We start from the raw sequence: 22,549 nt of genomic DNA, 5'->3' as shown, positions 1-22,549 counted from the left end.
TGAGCATATAAATCTACACTGACACTCCAGTGCTGTGCTGAGGGAGTGCTGCGCTGTCGGAGGGGCAATGCTGAGGGAGCACTGCGCTGTCGGAGGGGCAATGCTGAGGGAGCACTGTGCTGTCGGAGGGGCAGTACTGAGGGAACACTGCACTGTCGGAGGGGCAGTACTGAGGGATTGCTGCAATGTCGGAGGGGTAGTACTAAGGGAGCACTGCGCTGTCGGAGGGGCAGTACTGAGGGAACGTCGCGCTGTTGGAGGGGCAGTACTGAGGGAGCGCTGCTTTGTCGAAGGGGCAGTACTGAGGGAGCACTGCGCTGTCAGAGGTGCCGTCTTTCAGATGAGATGTTAAACCGAGGCCCCGTCTGCCCTCTCAGGTGGACATAATAGATCCCATGGCACTATTTCGAAGAAGAGCAGGGGAGTTATCCCCGGTGACCTGGGGCAATATTTATCCCTCAACCAGCATCACTAAAGCAGATTATCTGGTGATTATCACATTGCTTTTGTGGGACCTTGCTGTGGGCAAATTGGCTGCCGCGTTTCCTACATGACAGCAGTGACTACACTCCAAAAGTACTTCATTGGCTGTAAAACGCTTATGGAAAGCGTTATAGAAATTGAAGTTTTTCTTTCTTTTCTCCCCACAAGTGGAAACATCTTCTCTACGTCTAAACTATCGAACCCCTTCATAATCTTAAAGACCTCTATCACATTAATTCTCAGTCATCTCTTTTCTATAGAAAAGAGCCCCAGTCTGTTCCGTCTTTCGTGTGATAGTTATAACCTCTCAGTTCTGGTATCCTTCTTGTAAATCTTTCTTGCACCTTCTCCAGTGCCTCTAAATCCTTTTTGTAATATGGGGGCCAGAACCATTCACAATACTCCGAGTATGGTCTAACCAAGGTTCTGTAGAAGTTTAACATAAACTCTCTGCTCTTCAATTCCATTCCTCAATCAATGAACCCTAGTGTGCTGTCTGCTTGTTTAATGGTTTTGCTAACGTGTGTCGCTGCTTTGAACCATTTGTGTATCTGTACCCTCACATCCCTTTGCTCCGCTAACCCAGCTGGACCATTCCTTAATCCTCCTACCAAAATGCACCACTTCGTACTTACCAATATTGAAATTAAATCATCATTTACACGCCCATTCTGCAAGTTTATCGATATTTCCCTGTATTTTGTCACAGTACTCCTCTGTATTAGCTACAGCCCCCAAATTTGGTTTCATCTGCAAATTTTGAAATTGCACCTTCGATTTCCAACTCCATAGCGTTTATGTAAATAGCGAACAAAACTGTTCCCAGTACTGATCCCAGTGGAACTTGGTGATGGAGTGGATGTGGGGTCAAATACGAGACGCCCCACCCGTTGCCCGCCTGAGTAACTCCCTTTAACCCCCACGCCCTGTTTCCTGTTCTGTGGCCCGCTTGCGATCCATCCTGCTACTTGTCCATGTGCTCTGGCCTTAGTCAAGAGTATTCATTCAGGGTCCTCTGATTACTTGGTATTTTTGGAAGAGCACTTGTAATAGCCGGAGTATCTCACTGAAAACTCAGTCCAGTAGGAACCAGGTCCTAACTCTTCTTCCGTATGGCAGTAGCAAGGCGAATCAAACGTCAATCTCCAAGTTGGATATCCAGGCCAAAACTTCCGGTGTAACAGCGTGGATATCTTTTCGGCTGCTTGCAAATTCTCTCTGAGGGCAGTGCTCAGTGATGTGCTCCAGGGTCTGATTAGGAGCCCCACAGTCACATGATGGGGATGCTTTAATCTTCCACCTATGGAGACGGTGGCAGCATCGACCCGTGACCGGTTCTGAGGCTTTTGATGGTTGTCCACTGTTTGCGAGGAAGGCTGGATCCTTCAGGTGTACTGTGGGGTCCTCGATAAGGAATCCATTCCATGTGTCGCAGTTCTTCCAAGCATTTCGCCAACGGGAAGATCGCTGAAGGACTTCGGGCACGGTCCAGAATGGCCTTCTAGATTTAAGACAGGTTGGTGGTAGGTTGGTCAAGCCGACATGGATCGGCATGTCCTTGTTGGTGTAGGGGTTGTATTCTCTGGAGACGGCACATTCGTTGGTGTGGTGTGCGATGGTGGTCCTAACTGATATCTGTCTGGAGTCCGTTCTCAATGGTGGATTTCATGGGGGTAACTTAAAAGCTATGGGCTGGATTTTCGGTTTGAGGATTCTGAGGGATGGTAAATTTCACACCAGGAAATGGTTTGTGACGGCAGCCAACAAATTCGGTTGCTGCGCCCTTGAGAGTGGGGTGGAGCACTAAGGGAGGCATTCTGCACTTCTCTCGGGGCGCTAGGCCGGGTAAGCAGCTGAATATCCCGTTGCTAAAGAGCCGGCCTTGTAGCGCCCAAAGAGAGGCCTCCCTGCAACAAAAAAAAAGAATCAGAACAAAAACCACAAAAAACATTCCCAATACCTTACCTCGCCCCAAAGAATGCTAAATTGCAAAAACAAAATATCGCTCACACTTCCCTTACCCAGTCGTTCCTTCCCTTAGTGCCCCGGGACAGCTCAGACCGCCAGCGTTCTCTGGCGAGGTCACTAGGGGGCGCTACAGGTGCAGCCCAAACCGAATGTTGCAGGTGTGTCGATACCTGGGGGTGTTGCACACCGGCGCGACGCTCCCGGGCGATACTCCTCAGCCCCGCCGGTACCGGCACACTGAATTTGCCAAGCGGAGCGAACGTCGGCGCTCACGGCTGCAAACCCTTTAGCGCCCTCTGTACCGACCCTCGCGGGAACGCCTGCTGAATGACCCCGTGGCTTTGATCCTACTGCATTGTGGTTTTCTCCTGCAGAGCTTCCCATCTTAATCACTCGCGAGCTGGTGGACCAGAACGAGCTGGTTGGCGACCGGGTGGAGTTGGAATGCGAAGTGTCGGAAGAAAATGCAAATATTAAATGGTATGGCACCCTGATCTCGGGACCTTGTTCATTCAACAAGAAAAGGGCAGTTTATAAATACTTGAAACAGGATTACGAGAGCGTGATTAAAGTGAATGCTAACCGTACTGTATGGACTGAACTGAGCATTTATTAAATCTAGAGAGGGTAGAGGCCACATTTGATGAGTTACACTGAATGAACCATGGGAGTGATATGGAGACATAGTCAAATTGGATAAGTACTTGAAAAGAAAAGATTTACAGGGCTGTGGGGAAAGAGCGGGGGGAGTGGGACTAATTGGATCGCTCTTTCACAGAGCCGGTACAGACACGATGGGCCGAATGGCCTCCTTCTGTGCTGTGTGATTCTATGATTCAATGATAACATGTTATTAGTATGATTGAATAAATCACCCTGGTTGCAAGTGGTTTATTCTCTCTAATTCACTGGGACTTTATTTTTAACGAATATTTTTCATAAGTTATGCAAAATTCACTTTAATGTGAAGGTACTTCCTCTGATTTCACTTAAAAACATTCATGGTAGCCATTTTATGTAAAGAGATGAGCGATGCTAGTCTAATCAATTAGTGCTGCAGTGCAGAACAGTGTACATGTGTATAGCACTTTTAATGTAGTAAAACGTCCCAGGGTACTTCACAGGAGCGATTATCAAACGAAATTTGACACCGAGCCACATAAGGAGCTATTCAAACAGGTGACCGAAAGCTTGGTCGATGAGGTGGGTTTTAAGGAGCGTCTTAAAGGAGGAGAGAGAGAGGCGGAGAGGTTTAGGGAGGGAATTCCAGAGCTTGGGGCCCAGGTGGCTGAAGGCAAGGCCGCCAATGGTGGGGCGATTAAAATCAGGGTTGCGCAAGAGGTCAGAATTGTTGGCCATCTCGAAGGGCTGTAGATTACTGAGAAGGCGGGTAAATGGAATTAGCTGCAGTTGAAGAGCTAACATAGACACAATGGGCTTCATGGCCTCTGCCTGTGCTGAAATTTCTCTGATTCATGAAAGATTTTGATAGAGTAAATAAGGAGAAACTGTTTCCAGTGGCAGGAGGGTCGGTAACCAGAGGACACAGAGTTAAGGTAATTGGCAAAAGAACCAGAGGGGGAGATGAAGAGAATTTATTTTACGCAGCGAGTTGTTGTGATGGGGAACACGCTGCCTGAAAGGGATTCAACCCGTAAGTTTCAAAAGGGAATTGGAGAAATACTTGACGGGGCGGGGAAAAGATTTTGCAGGGTTACGGGGAAAGAGGAGGGGTGAGTGGGATTAATGGGATCGTTCTTTCAAAGAGCCGGCACAGGCACGATGGGCCGAATGGCCTCCTCCTGTGGTCGTATAATTCTGTAAGCATCTGAAACAGCCATTTAATCAACTCAGTTCATGGTGTGTTGGTTGTCTTAAAAAAGCATACTCAGTTTCAGGTTTGCTGTTGTCCCAATCAGATTTTGGTTGTCGTCTTCCCCAGGTATAAAAATGGTATTGAACTTGGCGCATCACCCAAGCACCGTTTCAGGACTGACGGAACAAAGCATTGGCTTATCATCCCAGAGGCAACCAAGGCCGATTCAGGAACATACACCGTGAAGACCACTGGAGGGCAGTCAACGGGGGTGCTGAAAGTTGATAGTAAGTATCACGCTTTCTATGCAAAGGTTTTCAGTGTGAGATAATCGTAGCTATGTAACCTAGAAAGAGCAGTGTCATTCTAAGGGTCGGCAGTGTAGATTGAATTTAATTGGAGGGGCAGTACTGAGGGAGCGCCGCACTGTCTGATGTGCCATCTTTCAGATGAAACGTTAAACCGAGGTTCCATCTGCTCTCTCAGGCGGACGTAAAAGACCCTACGGCATGATTTTGAAGAAGAACAGGGGAGTTCTCCCCGGTGTCCTGGGGCCAAAATTTATCCCTCAATCAACATCACTGAAATAGATGATCTGGTTATTATCAGATTGTTGCTTGTGGGAGCTTGCTGTGCACAAATTGGCTGCCGCGTTTCCTACATGACAACAGTGACTACACTTCAAAAAGTATTTAATTGGCTGTAAAGTGCTTTGGGATATCCTGAGGACATGAAAGGCGCAATATAAATGCAAGTCTTTCTTTCTTAATGTCCCTTTAGGGAAGGAAACCTGCCGTCTTTACCCGGTCTGGGCCTATATGTGACTCCAGTCCCACACCAACGTGGTTGACTCTTAACTGCCCCGGGAAGTGGCCGAGCGAGCCCCTCAGTTGTATGAAACCAAAGAAGGCGGCTCACCACCACCTTCTCCAGGGAAACTAGAGGGATGAGTGGAGGATAAATCAAGAAACAATAGAGGCTTGTAAAAAAGGAATGGCAATAATCATGTGCAATTTTAATCTTCATATTGATTGGACAAATCAAGTTGGCCAGGGTAACCTTGAGGAAGAGTTCATAGAGTGTATCCGGGATAGTTTCTTTGAACAGTACCTTGCGGAACCAACCAGGGAGCAGACTATCTTAGATCTGGTACTGTGTAATGAGACAGGATTAATAAATGATCTCCGAGTAAAGGATCCTCTTGGAATGAGTGACTATAGCATGGTTGAATTTCAAATTCAGTTGGAGGGTGAGAAAGTTGGATCTGAAACCAGGTGTCCTAAGCTTAAATAAAGGAGACTACAATGGTATGAGGGCAGAGTTGGCTAAAGTGGACTGGGAAAATAGATTAAAGTGTGGGACGGTTGATGAGCATTGGCAGACATTTAAGGAGATATTTCATAACTCAACAGAAATATATCCCAATGAGAAGGAAAGACTATAAGAGAAGGGATAACCATCTGTGGCTAACTAAGGAAATAAGGGATGATATCAAATTGAAAACAAGGGCATACAATGTGGCGAAGACTGGTGGGAGGCCAGGGGATTGGGAAACTTTTAAAAACCAGCTAAGAACGACTAAAAAAAAAATAAAGAGAGCTAAGATAGATTATGAAAGTATACTAGCAAGAAATATAAAAACAGATAGTAAGAGTTTCTACAGGTATATAAAGCGGAAGAGAGTGGCTAAAGTAAACGTTGGTCCCTTAGAGGACGAGACTGGGGAATTAATAATGGGGAACAGGGAAATGGCAGAGGCTTTGAACAAATATTTTGTCTTCATGGTAGAAGACTCTAAAAACATCCCAAAAATGGATAATCAAGGGACTATAGGGAGGGAGGAACTTAAAACAATCACTGTCACTAAAGAAGAAGTACTCGGTAAAATAATGGGACTGAAGGCGGACAAGTCCCCTGGACCCGATGGCTTGCATCCTAAAGTCTTAAAAGAAGTGGCTGCAGAGATAGTGGATGCATTGGTTGTAATCAACCAAAATTCCCTGGATTCTGGGGAGGTCCCAGCAGATTGGAAAACTGCAACTGTAACACCCCTATTTAAAAAAGGAGACAGACAAAAAGCAAGAAACTATAGACCAGTTAGCCTAACATCTGTCATTGGGAAAATGCTGGAGTCCATTATTAAGGAAGCAGTAGCAGGACATTTGGAAAAGCATAATTTAGTCAGGCAGAGTCAGCATGGTTTTATGAAAGGGAAATCATGTTTGTCAAATTTGCTGGAGTACTTTGAGGATGTAACGAGCAGGCTGGATAAAGGAGAACCAATGGATGTGGTGTATTTGGACTTCCAGAAGGCATTCGATAAGATGTCACATAAAAGGTTATTGCACAAGATGAAAGGTCATGGGGTTGTACCCGATCTGGGCCTACACAAGACTCCAGTCCTACACACCAACCTCCAGCCACGATTGTAACTGGGGGGGGGGCCGTCGGAGGCAAGAATCAGCCCCAGGAAAGTTTGGTCCCGTTTTGGACGAGCGTGAATGGCTGCTGTGGTTTGCCCCTTTCCAATGAAAGGAAAGGGTTAGTTTGAGGGAACGAGTGGAGTTTCGTGGCTCTGCAAGACACACGAGCTGAGCTGACCTGACCATTTTTCTCCTTCCTTCTCAGTGAAACCGCTGAAGATACTGGAGGATCTATCTGACCAAATAGTCAGAGCGGGTGCACAGGCTGTGCTTCAGTGCGAATTGTCAGAAGCCAACGTGAATGGAAAGTGGTACAGAAATGGTCAACTGATCTACCCGAGTGAGAACATAAAGTTATCTCACAGAAAAAAGTGAGCTTCCCAGTCACCAGTGACCACCTATCGGCTCTCCATCCTCAGTTCCTAGCAACTCACGGCCAATGTTCCTTCTGATTTATTTTAGTATGCGGTCCCTTTTAAATTTGCTGTGCGGCTGTGCATGTGTGGTATCGCCCCCAGTGCGGGACCTCCGGATTGACGCGTGCCCTGCACCTCGGGGAATGTTGCTCCCAACAAAGAATGAGGCCATACGGCCCACCGTGACCGTGCCCGCTCTCTGAAAGAGCTGTCAAATTAGTCCCACGCTCCCCTCGCTCTTTCCCCACAGCCCGGCAAATTTCTCCTTTTTCAACCATTTATCCAATTCACCTTTTGAAAGCTCGGAGGCATGCCACTTCAGGGAACAGCGCGAGCTAGTGCAGGAGTGGCGTCATCAAGGTCCAGGTCGGTGATTGGAGCGTGGGCAGATACAGCAGGAAAGACGAGAGACTGTGGAGGGACGTGATCGGGTCCCAGGAGAGGTGTGAGTTCGGGACCAGGGGACCAGGGGCCCAGGGGGAGCACGGGGCCAGCCCACACTGCGATATGTGCGCGGTACTGGGTCCGTGCAGCAGAGCTGGTCTCCAGTCGTCCTGGTTAATCCTTGCCACTGGACCAAGACCTAGCTCTGTCAAGCCCGTGTGGTGGCTGGTGTGCAACGGCCACCCCACGTTAAAAAAATCCACGCACAGGCATCTCCCACCCTTCAACATGTTGTTCGGGATCTGGAATATTCAGTCCTTCATTGAAACACCTGTGAACTCATCCCTTTTTGGCGTGGAAGCAAGTTACCCTCAATACTATGATGATGACTATTGAATCTGCTCCCACCGCCCTTTCAGGCAGATGCATTAATAAACTCTTGTCAGCCGTCAGTTTAGATGGGTAGAATGCGATTTGGTTGAATTCGAAAGTTATGGCTTCAAGCCCATCACCACATTTCAGCAAGTAATGGGTTCAAATCCCACCACGGCAGTTTCAGAATTTGAATTCGGTTCAAAAAAAAAGTCTGCATATAAAAAGCTGGCACCAGTAAAAGTGGGCGTGAAGCTGTCCGATGGTTGTGGAAACCCAACTGGTTCACCAGTGTCCCTTAGTGCAGGCAGCCTGCCATCCTTACCCGGTCTGGGCCTACATGTGACTCCAGTCCCACACCAACCAGGTTGACTCATAACCAGCCCTCGGTTGTTTGTAACCCGCTTCTGTTCAGGAAGAAGGCACATCATCTTCTCTGAGTGACTAGGGATGGGCAATAAATGCCAGCCACGCCCACATCCCCAGAGTTATTATATTCTTAATTCCTTGGGGCAAATGTCAGGCAAATCCACCCAATAGTGACCAAAGCAATTCTAACTCATCTGTTCCTGCATTTTCCTCACATAAGACTATAATTTTATAATTTTATAATTATAATTTTAAAGTAATTTGTGTGTGAAATCATATAACTAAAGATAGAATTACATAGTATTTACGGCACAGAAACAGGCCATTTGGCCCAACCGGTCCGTGCCGGTGTTTATGCTCCACACCAGCCTCCTCCCACCCCTCTTCATCTCACCCCATCAACATATCCTTCTATTCCTTTCTCCCTCATGTGTTTAGCCAGTTTCCTCTTAAATGCATCGATACTATTCGCATCAACCACTCCCTGTGGTAGTGAGTTCCACATTCTCCCCACTCTCTGGGTGATGAAGTTTCTCCTGAATTCCCCATTGGATTTATTAATGACGATCTTATATTGATGGCCCCTAGTTTCTGGTTTTGCCCACAATTGGAAACATCTTCTCTGTGTCTACCCTATCCAACCTCCTTTAAAGACCTTGATCAGTTCACCGCTCAGCCTTCTCTTCTCTCTAAAAAGAGCCCCAGATTGTTCAATCTTCCCTGATAGTGATAACCTCTCAGTTCTGGTGTCACCCTCGTAAATCTTTTTTTGCACCTTCTCCAGTTGCCTCTATATCCTTTTTGTAACATGGAGACCAGACCCGTGTACAGTGCTCCAAGTGTGGTCTAACCAAAATTCTGTAAAAGCTTAACACTTCTGTAATAACAGACGGGAACGGCTGATGTTTGTACAGTTTTGTCATTGCTTAGCTTGCGCGGGAACTTGGCGAAAACCTAATGCATTGTGTTTTGTGTGAAGAGTGCACAAGTTGGTGGTGGAAAAGATGGCGATGGACGATGATGGGGACTACACTTTTGTCCCGGATGGCTACAGCATGCACCTGGGAGCTCGACTCCGCATGATTGGTAAGTGAAACCATGGAAACGACATACACCTGAACAACCATGGAGGTTGACAACACAGAAGGCAGCCGTTGGCCTCATCTGGTCTGTGTCAGCCGTAGCTCAGTGGGTAGCACTCTCGCCTTGGAGTCCAAAGGTTGTGGGTTCAAGTCCCACTCCAGAGACTTGAGCACAAAAAAATCCAGGCTGTCACTGTAGTGCTAAGGGAGTGCTGTCACTCCAGTGCAGTGCTGAGGGAGTGCTGCACTGTCAGAGGGGCAGTACTGAGGGAGCCCCACACTGTCGGAGGGTCAGTATTGAGGGAGTGCCGAACTGTTGGAGGATCAGTACTGAGGGAGTACCGCACTGTCAGAGTGGCAGCACTGAGGGAGTACTGCACAGTTGGAGGTGCTGTCTTTCGGATGAGGTGTTAAACAGAGGCCTCGTCTGCTCTCTCAAGTGGATGTAAAAGATCCCATACCACTATTTTGAAGAAGAGCAGGGGAGTTATCCCCGGTGTCCTGGGGCCAATATTTATCCCTCAACCAACATATCAAAAAAACAGATTATCTTGTCATTATCACATTGCTGTGTGTGGAACCTTGCTGTGAGTAAATTGGCTGCTGCATTTCCTACATTACAACAGCTATTACACTTCAAAAAGTACTTCATTGGCTGTAAGCGCTTTGAGTCGCCCGGTGGTCATGAAAGGCTTTGTATAAATCCAAGGCTTTCTTTCTCCGGGTGAAGAAATTACTCCTCATCTCAGTCCTAAATGGCCGACCCCTTATCCTGAGACTGTGAACCCTGGTTCTGGACTCTCCAGCCCGGGGGAAACAACCTCTTAGCAGCTACCCTGTCAATCCCCCTCAGGATCTTGTGTTTCAACGAGATCACTTCTGATTCTTTTAAACTCCAGAGAGTGTCGGCTCCATCTACTCTGGGCATTATGCAAGTAAATGAGAAAGCAGTGCAAAGGTTATCCCAGCTCACATTTCCAGGCCAATGATTCCTGGTGTCGGGGTTTCTGTGTCTAATTTTGTCTTTTTAAATTTGACTCCACTAGATGCCCCCAAACTCCACCTGGACCATCTTGCCAAGACGCCAGAAATAGTGGTTGTGGCTGGAAGCAAAATGCGACTTGACATCCCTGTCACAGGGGAACCAATGCCAAAAATTGTGTGGATGAAAGGTGAAAAGGTAAATCACTTCCTTACCTTCCCAGATAATCCCAGCAACCAACGATTTTAAAAGTGCTCTTTCTTGGTGTAGGTGTGCGAGATTGGACCCAACGTGTCTGAAACGTCAACCCTCGGGAGCTATTTGTGGGATTTCTTTTAAATAAATGTTCAACGCTTTATATAATAAAAATGATTTATTCATTCTTGGGATCTGGGCTCCGTTGCAAAGGCCGGCATTTATTGCCCATCCCTAATTGCCCCTTGAGAAGGTGGTGGTGAGCCGCCTTCTTAAACCGCTGCAGTCCGTGTGGTGAAGGTGCTCCCACAGTGCTGTTAGGGAGGGAGTTCCAGGATTGTGACGCAGCGATGATGAAGGAATGGCCGATATATTTCCAAGTCAGGATGGTGGGCGACTTGGAGGGGAACATGGAGGTGGTGGTGTTCCCATGCGCCTGCTGCCCTTGTCCTTCTAGGTGGTAGAGGTCGCGGGTTTGGGAGGTGTTGTCGAAGAAGCCTTGGCGAGTTGCTGCAGTGCATCTTGTAGAATAGATACAGAACGTGATGAACTAAAAAGACCCTCCAGTCTATCCAGCCTGTCCCACAATGTGGCTGGCCTCCCACATTCTACCCTACGTAAACTAGAGGTGATCCAAAACTCAGCAGCGCGTGTCCTAACTCGCACCAAGTCCCGCTCACCCATCACCCCCTGGGCTCGCTGACCTATATTGGCTTCCGGTTAAGCGACACCTCAATTTCAAAATTCTCATCCTTGTTTTCAAATCCCTCCATGGCCTCATCCCTCCCTATCTCTGTAATCTCCTCCAGCACCACAACCCCCCGAGATGTCTGCGCTCCTCTAATTCTGCCGTCTTGAGCATCCCTGATTATAATCGCTCAACCATCGGTGGCCGTACCTTCAGTTGCCTGGGCCCCAAGCTCTGGAACTCCCTCCCTAAACCTCTCCACCTCTCTACCTCTCTCTCCTCCTTCAAGACGCTACTTAAAAACTACCCTCACCTGCGCTAATTTCTACTTATGCGGCTCGGTGGCAAATTTTTAATCTCATAATATTCCTGTGAAGCGCCTTGGGATGTTTCACTACATTAAAGCGCTATATAAATTCAAGTTATTGTTGTTGTGCATCACAATAAGGACACTCCTCACCCCACCCAAAAACCATGTGATCTCCTGGGAGAGGCAAAAAAACAGATCAAAACACAGGCCAATTTGGTGGGGCAACATCTGGGAAATACCTCTCTGACTCACCTCAGTGAGATCATTACTCTGATCCTGGTTAACGTTACAGGATGCCTACCTCTTGTACCTGGTCATCTCCGCCCCCACCACAAACAGGTCCAGCTCTCGCCTGGAGGAACTCAGCGAATCAGCGTCCACAGCACGAGACGGCAACCTGTTCCAGAGGCCCACTGCTCTCTGGAAAAAGAACCACCACCTGACATCTCACCTCGATCTGACCTTGTCCAACTTGAGCTTGTGAACCATGGTCCTCCCTAATCTGTTTAACTGGAACAGCTCGAACACAGTCTACTCACTTCATCATCATATAAACGTTCGTAAGGTTTAAAACCTCCATCACTTCTAGCCGGAAGGTTCCAGATTGCCCATCAGCAGAGCAGCGCACACGTTTCAATTTTAGGGGGAGGAGAGGTTGGGACAAGGGTAAATTCTCCAACTGCACTGTCCGGATGTCAAGCCTCACCAGCCTCATCCCAGAATTTGACATCCATTAAAGCAAATGGACGCAAGAGCTTTGGGATGTTCTGCTACATTAAAGATTCCAATAAATGCAAATCTTTGCTGTTGAATGGACGGATAATTCTGGGCTACGCGTGTCTAATTTTCCTGGTAACATCACCCCCTGTGCTCGTCGACCTACATTGGTTCCCGATCCAGCAACGCCTCAATTTTAAAATTCTCATCCTTATTTTCAAATCCCTCCATGGCCTCGCCCCTCCCTATCTCTGTAACCTCCTCCAGCCCCACAACCCTCCAAGATCTCTGCGCTCCTCCAATACTGGCCCCCCGAGCACCACCGATTTTAATCGCTCCACCATCGGCGGCCGTGCCTTCAGCTGCCTGGGCCCCAAGCTCTGGAACTCCCTCCCTAAACCTCTCCGCCTCACTCCTCCTTTAAGACGCTCCTTGAAAACTACCTCTTTGACTGAGCTTTTGCTCATCTACCCTCATATCTTCTTATGTGGTTAGGAGTCAAATGTTGTCTTGACACCGCTCCTGTGAAGCGCCTTGAGATGTTTTACTACGTTAAAGGTGCTGTAGAAATATAAGTTATTGTTGCTTGTTGTGGATAGACTCTCTCGGTCAGCAAAGATTTGTGCTGGGAGGACATTTAAGGTATTTTTCATTGGGTTGAATGTTAAAACCCAAATGTAATTATCTTCCCTGAAAGAAGCGTGTAAAGCTAAATAAACAACAATTTCTCAAATAATTCTCAGCTAAATGTAACCTCGCTTGTTAATTCATGAGGCCGGAACTATCTATGGATTGGTCCCTGTTCCCTGCTCACATCACAGAATAATTGGTTCACACAGTGCCCGTTTGTCAGGCGGGTAAGTGGAGCTGAGTCCACGGCCAGATCAGCCATGATCTTGTTGAATGGCGGAGCAGGCTCGAGGGGTTGGATGGCCTACTCCTGTTCCTAATTCTTATGTTCTTATGTTAAGCCCCAAAGCAGCCGCTTGATTGTCACCCCATCCACCACCTTCAATATTCACTCCCTCCACCACCGGCGCACTGTGGCTGCAGTGTGTACCCTCTACAAGATGCACTGCAGCAACTCGCCAGGGCTTCTTGTGTCTGAATGAAAACAGTAGACTGGAGAAGCTGGGATTATTCTCCTTGGAGCAGAGAAGGCTAAGAGGAGATTTGATAGAGGTGTTCAAAATCATGAGGGGTTTAGATAGAGTAAATAAAGAGAAACTGGCTTCAGGGTCGATAATGAGAGGGCACAGATTTAAGGCGATTGGCAAAAGAACCAGAGGCGACGTGAGGGAAAACCCTTTTACGCAGCGAGTGGTTAGGCTCTGAGAGAGTGGTGGATACAGATTCAACAGTAGCCTTCAAACGGGAATTGGATAAATACTTGAAGGAGCAAAAATTGCCGGGATATGCGGAAAGAGCAGGGGTGTGGGACTGACTGGATCGCTCTTCAAAAGAGCCGGAGCAGACTCGATGGGCCGAATGGCCTGCTTCTGTGCTGTACTGTTCTATGAAAGAAAAGATCTGGTCTATAAGATAGGTAAGTTGAATCCTCTGAGGATCGACCTAATTCTACATTCTCAATCGACAAGACCAACACCTCGCCCCTCCCCCCTCCAAATGACCACAAAGCTGTCGGATTCTCGTATCAAAAATCCAATGGGGGTTTTACTGTGTCAAAGGCGCTATATAGATGCAGGCTGCTCTTGTTGTACGGTGAGGTGTTCTTTGCGCTCAGGGTCTTGTTTTTGCCCGCAGGCTATCTTGGAGACAGGGAACCGGGTGAGGGCAGAAAACTTCCCTGATCACACCTCGATGGTCATTGAGTCGGCTGAGAGAGACGACTCCGGCTCCTACAAGATTGTGGTGCAGAATGAAGCCGGGGTGGACACGGCTAATTTGAAAATAAAGGTAGTCGGTAAGTGACCGGAACAAAGAGCGAGTGTCGATTGGCCCCCTGCGCTGGATTTTCCGGTGATGTCCGCCTCTATACTCTCCCCGGAGGGCCAGCAGTGGCGGCGGTCTCCATATTTACGAAAGGATATACTTGCTTTGGAGGCAGTTCAGAGAAGGTTCACTCGGTTGACTCCGGAGATGAGGGGGTTGACTTATGAGGAAAGGTTGAGTAGGTTGGGCCTCTACTCATTGGAGTTCAGAAGGATGAGAGGTGATCTTATCAATGTATAAGATTATGAGGGGGCTTGACAAGGTGGATGTAGAGAGGATGTTTCCACTGATGGAGGAGACTAGAACTAGAGGGCATGATCTTAGAATAAGGGGCCGCCCATTTAAAACAGAGATGAGGAGAAATGTCTTCTCTCAGAGGGTTGTAAATCTGTGGAATTCGCTGCCTCAGAGAGCTGTGGAAGCCGGGACATTGCATAAATTTAAGACAGAAATAGACAATTTCTTAAACGATAAGGGGATAAGGAGTTATGGGGAGCGGGCAGGGAAGTGGAGCTGAGTCCATTATCAGATCGGCCATGATGTTATTAAATGGCGGAGCAGGCTCGAGGGGCCGTATGGCCGACTCCTGCTCCTAATTCTTGTGTTTTTATGTTCCGGGCGGACGGCCAGCTTCCAGCGCCCTGCCGGGGTTTTCGGGGCTGGTGTCGGTGGGGACGCAGAGCATCACCGCCCGGAAGAGGCGACCCGGTGTGCAACGCCCCCTGGTTGTGACACCAGCCCGATTTTTGAGTCCCGCCCGACCCGTTGCGCTGCGTAGAGCGCCCCCTGCTGGGGACGCCCTGTGAACGCGGGCGGTCCGGTCTATACCGGCCACAGTGAGGGAAGTACTGAAGACCTCGGGTAAGTGTGATCATTTTTTTCTTATTTTTGTGGCGATTTATGTTGTGGTGGAGCGAGTTATTTATTGGGAGTATTTTGGGTGGGTTTTTTTCTCCCCAGGCCTCTCTCAGAACGCTCCCGAGCCGATTGTTTAGCTCGGGATTGACGCATGCTCAGCCGGCCTAGCGCCCCGAGGGAGATGTGTAACGCCTCTCTTAGCGTTCCGCCCCACACTCAGGGCCCAGCTGACGAATTTTGAGGCGCAAACTGTTCCCGGGCGCAAACTGTACCGCCATGCTGCCATGATGAGCAAAGCCGAAAAATCCAGCCCCGAGTGTTTTTAGTCACTGTTTCGAAGGATCATTAAAGAGAGACTGTTTCCAATGGCTGAAGGGTCGGTAACCAGAGGGCACAGATTTAAGATGTTTGATAAAAGAACCAGAGGCGACATGAGGAAAAACTCTTTTTACGCAACAAGTGGTTAGGATTTGGAATGTGCTGCCTGTCATGTATCTTACATTATTATATATAACTGTATCCTAACATGCTATACATGACTGTAATAAGATATGACCTGTAACCACCAGCATACCTTCCCACCAGGGGTGCACTTGCAAGAGACAGGTATATAAGAACAGGTCTCAGACAAGTGCAGAATTCCAGAGCTGTGAAATAAAGGTGCAGGTCCAGAGTGACCTTGACTTCACTACATGCCTCATGTGAATCTGTACTGAGGGGACAGGACTTTATATTGCCTGAAACGGCTGGGAGGCAGACTCAATCGTGGCCTTCAAAGGGAAATTGGATAAATTCTTGAAGGAGAAAAAAATTGCAGTGGCATGGGGAAAGATCAGGGGAGTGGGACTGACAGGATTGTTGTTTGAAAGGGGACGGTAGCATAGTGGTTTATGTTACTGGACTAATAATCCAGAGGCCTGGGCTAATGATTTGGAAAGATGAGTTCAAGTCCCACCAGAGCAGCTGAGGAATTTAAATTCAGATAATTAAATAAATCTGGAATTAAAAAAGTGCAGGTTAGAAATTGAGTCATGCCCTGTTTGGGGCGATAACTTTCCAATTATTGCAAAAGTATCGCCAGGTGAAAATGATTTTCTACTCCCGGGGACTTCAACTTTAGCTAATCCAAGAGGGAAGTGAAATGCTAAATCAGGTGCTACCACTTCCCTTCGAGCGCGCAAATGTGTAAGAAGGATGGTAGTGGCAGAGCGGTGAGCTAAGTTCCGTGTAGGGCTGCCGTCTGTACAGGTTCCATCCCTCGCTTTTAGGGAAGGGCCAATGGTGGGTTGCAACATTCTTACAGCTCCCTCTGTGGGGCCATGGGACCTGTGCGATGGGCATTACAGCCCCAAGCATTCAGAGAGAGTGGAGCGGTGAAAATGAATTAGCAGGTACCAGACAGGTGCAAGGAATAAAGTTTGCCCTACCTGACCACCGCTGCCTTTAACTATCGCTCCCCAAGTGGCCGGCTGAGGTACCCACGCCTCCTGATGCTGCCGTTGTTGATGCCCAGCGATGCTGTAGGGGGCGGGAGCGAATATCACATCCGGGGCGGTAACGGGGCGCTACGCACCGGATGACATCACGATCTCCGGGGCGCAGGAGAGCGAGGCGTTAAGTGTTAGCGTGGCGCAAAAACCCGCCAGGGAAGTTTGCAGGAGTCGGTGAATTTGCTGCGCCCGGTCGGTAACCCCTCAGCGCCCCGTTACCGCCTCCCGCAGGCACTAACGGGAGGTGCAAAGCGGCTGAATTTCTCCCCCCTAGTATCACTAATGGTGACCATGAAACTACCGGATTGTCGTAAAAACCCATCGGATTCACTAATGTCCTTTAGGGAAGGAAAGCTGCCGCCCTTACCCGGTCTGGGCCGATACGTGACACCAGACCCACAGCGATGTGGTTGACTCTTAACTGCCCTCTGAAATGGCCTCGCAAGCCACTCAGCTGTACAAGGCGGCTCACCACCACCTTCTCGAGGGCAATTAGAGATGGGCAATAAATGCCGGCCTTGCCAGCAACGCCCACATCCCGTGTAAGTATAAAAAAAAAGAGCTAGCACAGATTTGATGGGCCGAATGGCCCCTTCTGTACTGTACTGTTCTGTGATTCTATGATCATTGTTGTACATTCAATAACTACATTTTTACATTTTGGTATGAAGATTGAGGAGAGGCAATGGAATTTAGAAGAATGAGAGGGGATCTCATAGAAACATAGAAAATTATGATGGGACTGGACAGGTTAGATGCAGGAAGAATGTTCCCAATGATGGGGAAGTCCAGAACCAGGGGTGACAGTCTAAGGATAACGGGTAAACCATTCAGGACTGAGATGAGGAGAAACTTCTTCACTCAGAGAATTGTGAACCTGTGGAATTCTCTACCACAGAAAGTTGTTGAGGCCAGTTCGTTAGCTATATTCAAAAGGGAGTTAGATGTGGCCCTTACGGCTAAAGGGATCAAGGGGTCTGGAGAGAAAACAGGAGTGGGGTACTGAAGTTGCATGATCAGCCATGAACTCATTGAATGGTGGTGCAGGCTCGAAGGGCTGAATGGCCTACTCCTGCACCTATTTTCTATGTTTCTAATATAAACTAAATGGTACCATTTTAAAGGGGGAGAAGCAACAGAGAGACCCTGGAGGCATTCACACACAAATCTTTGAAGGTGGAAGATCGTGGTGATGAAGCTTCTTTTTTCTTAAAAAGCAAACCGGATCCTTGGCTTTTTGGACAAAGGCATAGAGTGCAAAAGCAAGGAAGTTGTGCTTAACCTTAATAAATCTCTGGTTGAGTCTCAGTTGGAATCTGGGCACCGCACTTTAGGAAGGATGTTAAAGGATATCAATGATCTAGACTTGAATGTAAGGAGTATGATTAAGAAGTTTGCAGATAATACTAAAATCGGCTGTGTGGTTGATAATGAAGAAGAAAGCTGTAGACTGCAGGAAGATATCAATCAACTGGTCAGGTGGGTGGAACAGTGGCAAATGGAATTCAATCCAGAGAAGTGTGAGGTAATGCATTTGGGGAGGGCGAACAAGGAAAGGGAATACACAATAAATGGTACTATACTGAGAAGTGTAGAGGAACAGAGGGACCTTGGAGTGCATGTCCACAGATCCCTGAAGGTAGCAGGCCAGATAGATAAGGTGGTTAAGAAGGTATACTTTCCTTTATTAGCTGAGGCATTGAATATAAGAGCAGGGAGATTATGCTTGGACTGTATAAAATACTAGTTAGGCCACAGCTAGAGTACTGCGTGCAGTTCTGGTCACCACATTTCAGGAAAGCTGTGATTGCACTGGAGAGGGTACAGAGGAGATTTACGAGGATGTTGCCTGGACTGGAGAATTTTAGCTATGAGGAAAAATTGCATAGGCTGGGTTTGTTTTCTTTGGAATAGAGGAGGCTGAGGTGAGACCTTATTGAGGTGTATAAAATTATGAGGGGCCTGGATAGAGTGGATAGGACGGATCTATTTCCCTTAGCAGAGAGGTCAACAACCAGGGGGCATAGATTTAAAGTAATTGGTAGAAGGTTTGGAGGGGATTTGAGGGGAAATTTTTTCATCCAGTGGGTGGTGGGGGTCTGGAACTCACTGCCTGAAAGGGTGGTAGAGGCAGAAACCCTCACCACATTCAAAAAGGCACCTGAAGTGCCGTAAACTACAGGACTACGCACCAAGAGCTGGAAAGTGGGATTAGGCTGAATGGCTTTTTGATGGCCAGCGCGGACACGATGGGCCAAAATGGCCTCCTTTCATGCTGTAAATTTCTATGATTCTATGACGGCTTCAGAGAGAGTGCAGAAGAGCTTTAATAGAATAGTTCCTGGGATGAGGGACTTCAGTTACGTGGAGAGACTGGAGAAACTGCAATAGTTCTCCTCGGGGCAGAGAAGGCTAAAAGGAGATTTAATCAAGGTGTTCAAAATTATGAGGGGGTTTTGTTAGCATAAGTAAGGAGAAACTGTTTCCATTGGTAGGAGGGTTGGTAACCAGAGGCCACAGATAGAGGTCAATTGGCAAAAGAACAGAGGGGGCAATGAGGAGAAATTCTTTTATGCCACGAGTTGTTGTGATGTGGAAGCATGTGGCCCATGAGGCCAACTTGGAACAGCGAACGCACCCCTCTCTTCCGCCCCCCCCCCACCTCCACCCCTGTCTCCCTGAGTTCCATTTGATGGACACTTTGAGAGAGATGGAACCCACACCCCTCGCTCCCCGAGTGCTATTGGGCACTCCGGACGGATTCCACTGCCTTTTCCAACCTCTCCTGGTGGAATAACGCTGCACTTGCACGATTTCTAGGCACTTGACGACCAGATCCACGCCAAGGATGCAGCAGAGACTCACCGGAATGATGCCAAGAATCGGAAGTTGCAGCTTATTAAGGCAGGGGTGAAAAATCTGGGGCTTTTGCACTGGGGCGTTTTAAAAGGATGAACGGTTTTGAGAGGGCAAACGGTGCAAGGCTGGGCAATTAATGAATCAGAAACAAAGGAATTCAGGCTGAGCATTAGCCCAAGGAGGGAGTTAGAAGAACTGTTTTAATACAGAGGGTCAGTAGAGTATGAAATCTTTACCACAAGGGGGCTATTGGGGCAGAGAATCTATCATTTAAAAGGGATTTGGATAATATTTGAACAAGGAGGTATATTAAAGAATGCGGGAAAAGGGCAGGGGAATGGGATTAGAGCAGGCAGCTCCAATTGCGAAGCCAGCACCAGCGCAGAAACGATGGGCCGAATGGCCTCCTTCTGTGCTGTACATTTCATGATTCTATGATGAGAACATAAGAACATAAGAAATAGGAGCAGGAGTAGGCCATTTGGCCCCTCGAGCCTGCTCCGCCATTCAATAAGATCGTGGCTGATCTGATCACTTCCCTGCCCGCTCCCCATAACCCTTATCACTCAAAAATCTGTCTATCTCCGCCTTAAATATATTCAATGACCCAGCCTCCACAGCTCTCTGGGGCAGAGAATTCCACAGATTCACAACCCTCTGAGAGAAGAAATTCCTCTTCATCTCAGTTTTAAATGGGCGGCCCCTTATTCTAAGACTATGTCCCCTAGTTTTAGTTTCCCCTGTGAGTGGAAATATCCCCTCTGCATCCACCCTGTCGAGCCCCCTCATTATCTTATAAGTTTCGATAAGATCACCTCCCATTCTTCTGAACACCAATGAGTACAGGCCCAACCTGCTCAACCTATCTTCATAAGTCAACTGATTCCAGGGGAGTGTGATTTACCAGTTGATGTAGGTGTCTGACATTTTGTGTACATTTTTTAAACAACTTGCTGTGGTTTCAAGGAGACCATTTTATAAAATACTCCCGAGTGGAAAAGTAGACGTGCCCAGTGTGGGAGAAGCTTCAGTGTCCTGAGGATAGGTCGAGAACATTCTCTGTCGACAACAGAACCATGCCCACACAATGTAGAAGGGGCGCAGTTTGTGACAGCGCTAACGTTGGATTCTTCTGCTTTTTCCCCACAGATATTCCAGACCCACCTGCAGCGCCCATCGTCACTGAAGTGGGGGGCGACTGGTGCTCAATGACATGGAACCCTCCCGACTACGACGGAAGCTCCCCAATCTTAGGTAACCTGCGAGCCCGAGATATCAGCGGACGTCACAAATAACGCGGAAATACACAACAAGTTGCCCAGTATCTGAAATGCAAGAAAGAACTTGCATTTCTATAGCGCCCTTCACATCCACCAGACGTCCCAAAATGCTTTACAGCCAATGAAGCACTTTTTGAAGTGTAGTCATTGTTGTAATGTGGGAAACGCAGCAGCCAATTTGCACATCAGCAAGATGCCACAAACAGCAATGAAATAAATGACCGGGTGATCTGTTTCAGATGTGAAAATTAGCTGCCACATTTCCTACATTAAAAATATGACTGCACTTAAAAAGAAAAAGTACTTCATCGGCTGTAAAGTGTTTTGGGATGTCCTGAGGTAGTGAAAGGTGCTATATAAATGCAAGTTCTTTCTTTTCAATACAAATCTTCTGCTTTCTCTTTCAATCCTGGAAGTTTTTCAATTTTTAATGCGAATCGTTCTGATACCACAAAGAAAATACTTTGTTGCATGCAGTGAGGAGAATTTTTTTCTTTAATTGCCATGAAAGACCTGGGTTCTGTTACGCCCAATTTACAGTCCCTTCATTTTTGGCTTAAATTCAAGAAATTTGCATGAACTGTGCTTTTGCGTGGGGGCGGGGTCTGTGCGAATGGGGGCGGGGTCTGTGCGAATGGGGGCGGGGTCTGTGCGAATGGGGGCGGGGTCTGTGCGAATGGGGGCGGGGTCTGTGCGAATGGGGGCGGGGTCTGTGCGAATGGGGGAGGGGACTGTGCGAAAGGGGAGGGGACTGTACAAATGGGGGCGGGGTCTGTGCGAATGGGGGCGGGGTCTGTGCGAATGGGGGCGGGGTCTGTGCGAATGGGGGTGGGGTTTGTGCGAATGGGGGAGGGGACTGTGCGAAAGGGGAGGGGACTGTACAAAAGGGGGCGGGCCTGTGCAAAAGGGGCGGGTCTGTGCGAAAAGGGCGGGATCTGTGCGAAAGGAGTGAGTCTGCGCGAATGGGGGCGGGGCCTGTGCGAATGGGACAGGGCTGGGCTTTACATTGGGGTGGGGCTGGGCATTACATGGGGACGGGGCCCGGGCATTGCATGGGGGCGGGGCCCGGGCATTGCATGGGGGCGGGGCCCGGGCATTACATGTGGGCGGGGCCCGGGCATTATATGGGGGCAGGTCCTGGGCATTACATGGGGCAGCGTCTGTGCGAATGGGGATGGGGCTGGGTTAATGAGTTGATTGGTGAGTTGCTCGTGTTTACCATGTTGCACTCCGGTGACATTCTCCATTATATTTAGGCTACATCATTGAGCGAAAGAAGAAACAAAGCTCCCGATGGATGAGACTCAACTTTGACCTCTGCAAAGAAATGACCTTTGAACCCAAGAACATGATTGAAGGGATTCCCTACGAAGTCCGGGTCTTTGCCGTCAATGCCATTGGAATGTCTAAACCCAGCGAGCCATCAAGGGCATTCATCCCTCTTGGTAAGGTTCAATGACGTTAGGGTTTACAGTTTTATTTTTATTGTTCTCAGATGTGGGTGACATTGGCAAGGGTGGCATTTATTTCCCATCTCTAGTTGGTGAGATGATAGAGGTGGGTCTTCTTCTTCAACCGCTGCAGTCCATGCAGCGATGGTACTCCCACAATGGTGTTAGGGAGGGAAATTCAGGATGTTTACCCAGGAACAATGAAGGAACGGCCGATATATTTCCAGGTCTGGATGGTGTATGACTCTGAGAGAAACTTGGAGGTGATGGTGTTCCCATTGCACCTGCTGTCCTTGTCCTTCTAGGTGGTGGGGGTCGGGGGTTTGGGAGGTGCTGTCGATGAAGCCTTGGCGAGTTGCTGCAGTGCATCATGTACACACTGCAGCCACGGTGCGCCGGTGGTGAAAGGAGTGACTATTGAGTCCAGTGGAACTGAACCGCTCTGTCTTGGAT

At 48.1% G+C, this 22,549-nt stretch overlaps 1 protein-coding gene across 13 annotated transcripts in view; it reads left to right on the top strand.

The window, feature by feature from the left end:
* Window positions 1-22,549, top strand: part of mybpc1 (myosin binding protein C1) — a 153,998-nt gene that overhangs the window by 96,430 nt on the left and 35,019 nt on the right. For all 13 annotated transcript variants that reach the window (XM_070900135.1, XM_070900136.1, XM_070900132.1 and 10 more), the window contains 8 exons: window positions 2,826-2,931; window positions 4,394-4,554; window positions 6,896-7,061; window positions 9,211-9,317; window positions 10,360-10,493; window positions 13,970-14,129; window positions 20,515-20,619; window positions 21,902-22,090. In XM_070900135.1, the coding sequence (XP_070756236.1) occupies window positions 2,826-2,931; window positions 4,394-4,554; window positions 6,896-7,061; window positions 9,211-9,317; window positions 10,360-10,493; window positions 13,970-14,129; window positions 20,515-20,619; window positions 21,902-22,090 (1,128 nt within the window). The remainder of the gene's footprint in view (window positions 1-2,825; window positions 2,932-4,393; window positions 4,555-6,895; window positions 7,062-9,210; window positions 9,318-10,359; window positions 10,494-13,969; window positions 14,130-20,514; window positions 20,620-21,901; window positions 22,091-22,549) is intronic.

The sequence above is a fragment of the Pristiophorus japonicus genome, chromosome 15, assembly GCF_044704955.1.
Source record: "Pristiophorus japonicus isolate sPriJap1 chromosome 15, sPriJap1.hap1, whole genome shotgun sequence".
NCBI lineage: Eukaryota > Metazoa > Chordata > Chondrichthyes > Pristiophoridae > Pristiophorus > Pristiophorus japonicus.
Note: the sequence above shows the minus strand (reverse complement) of the source record. Positions and strands in the feature narration are given on the sequence as shown.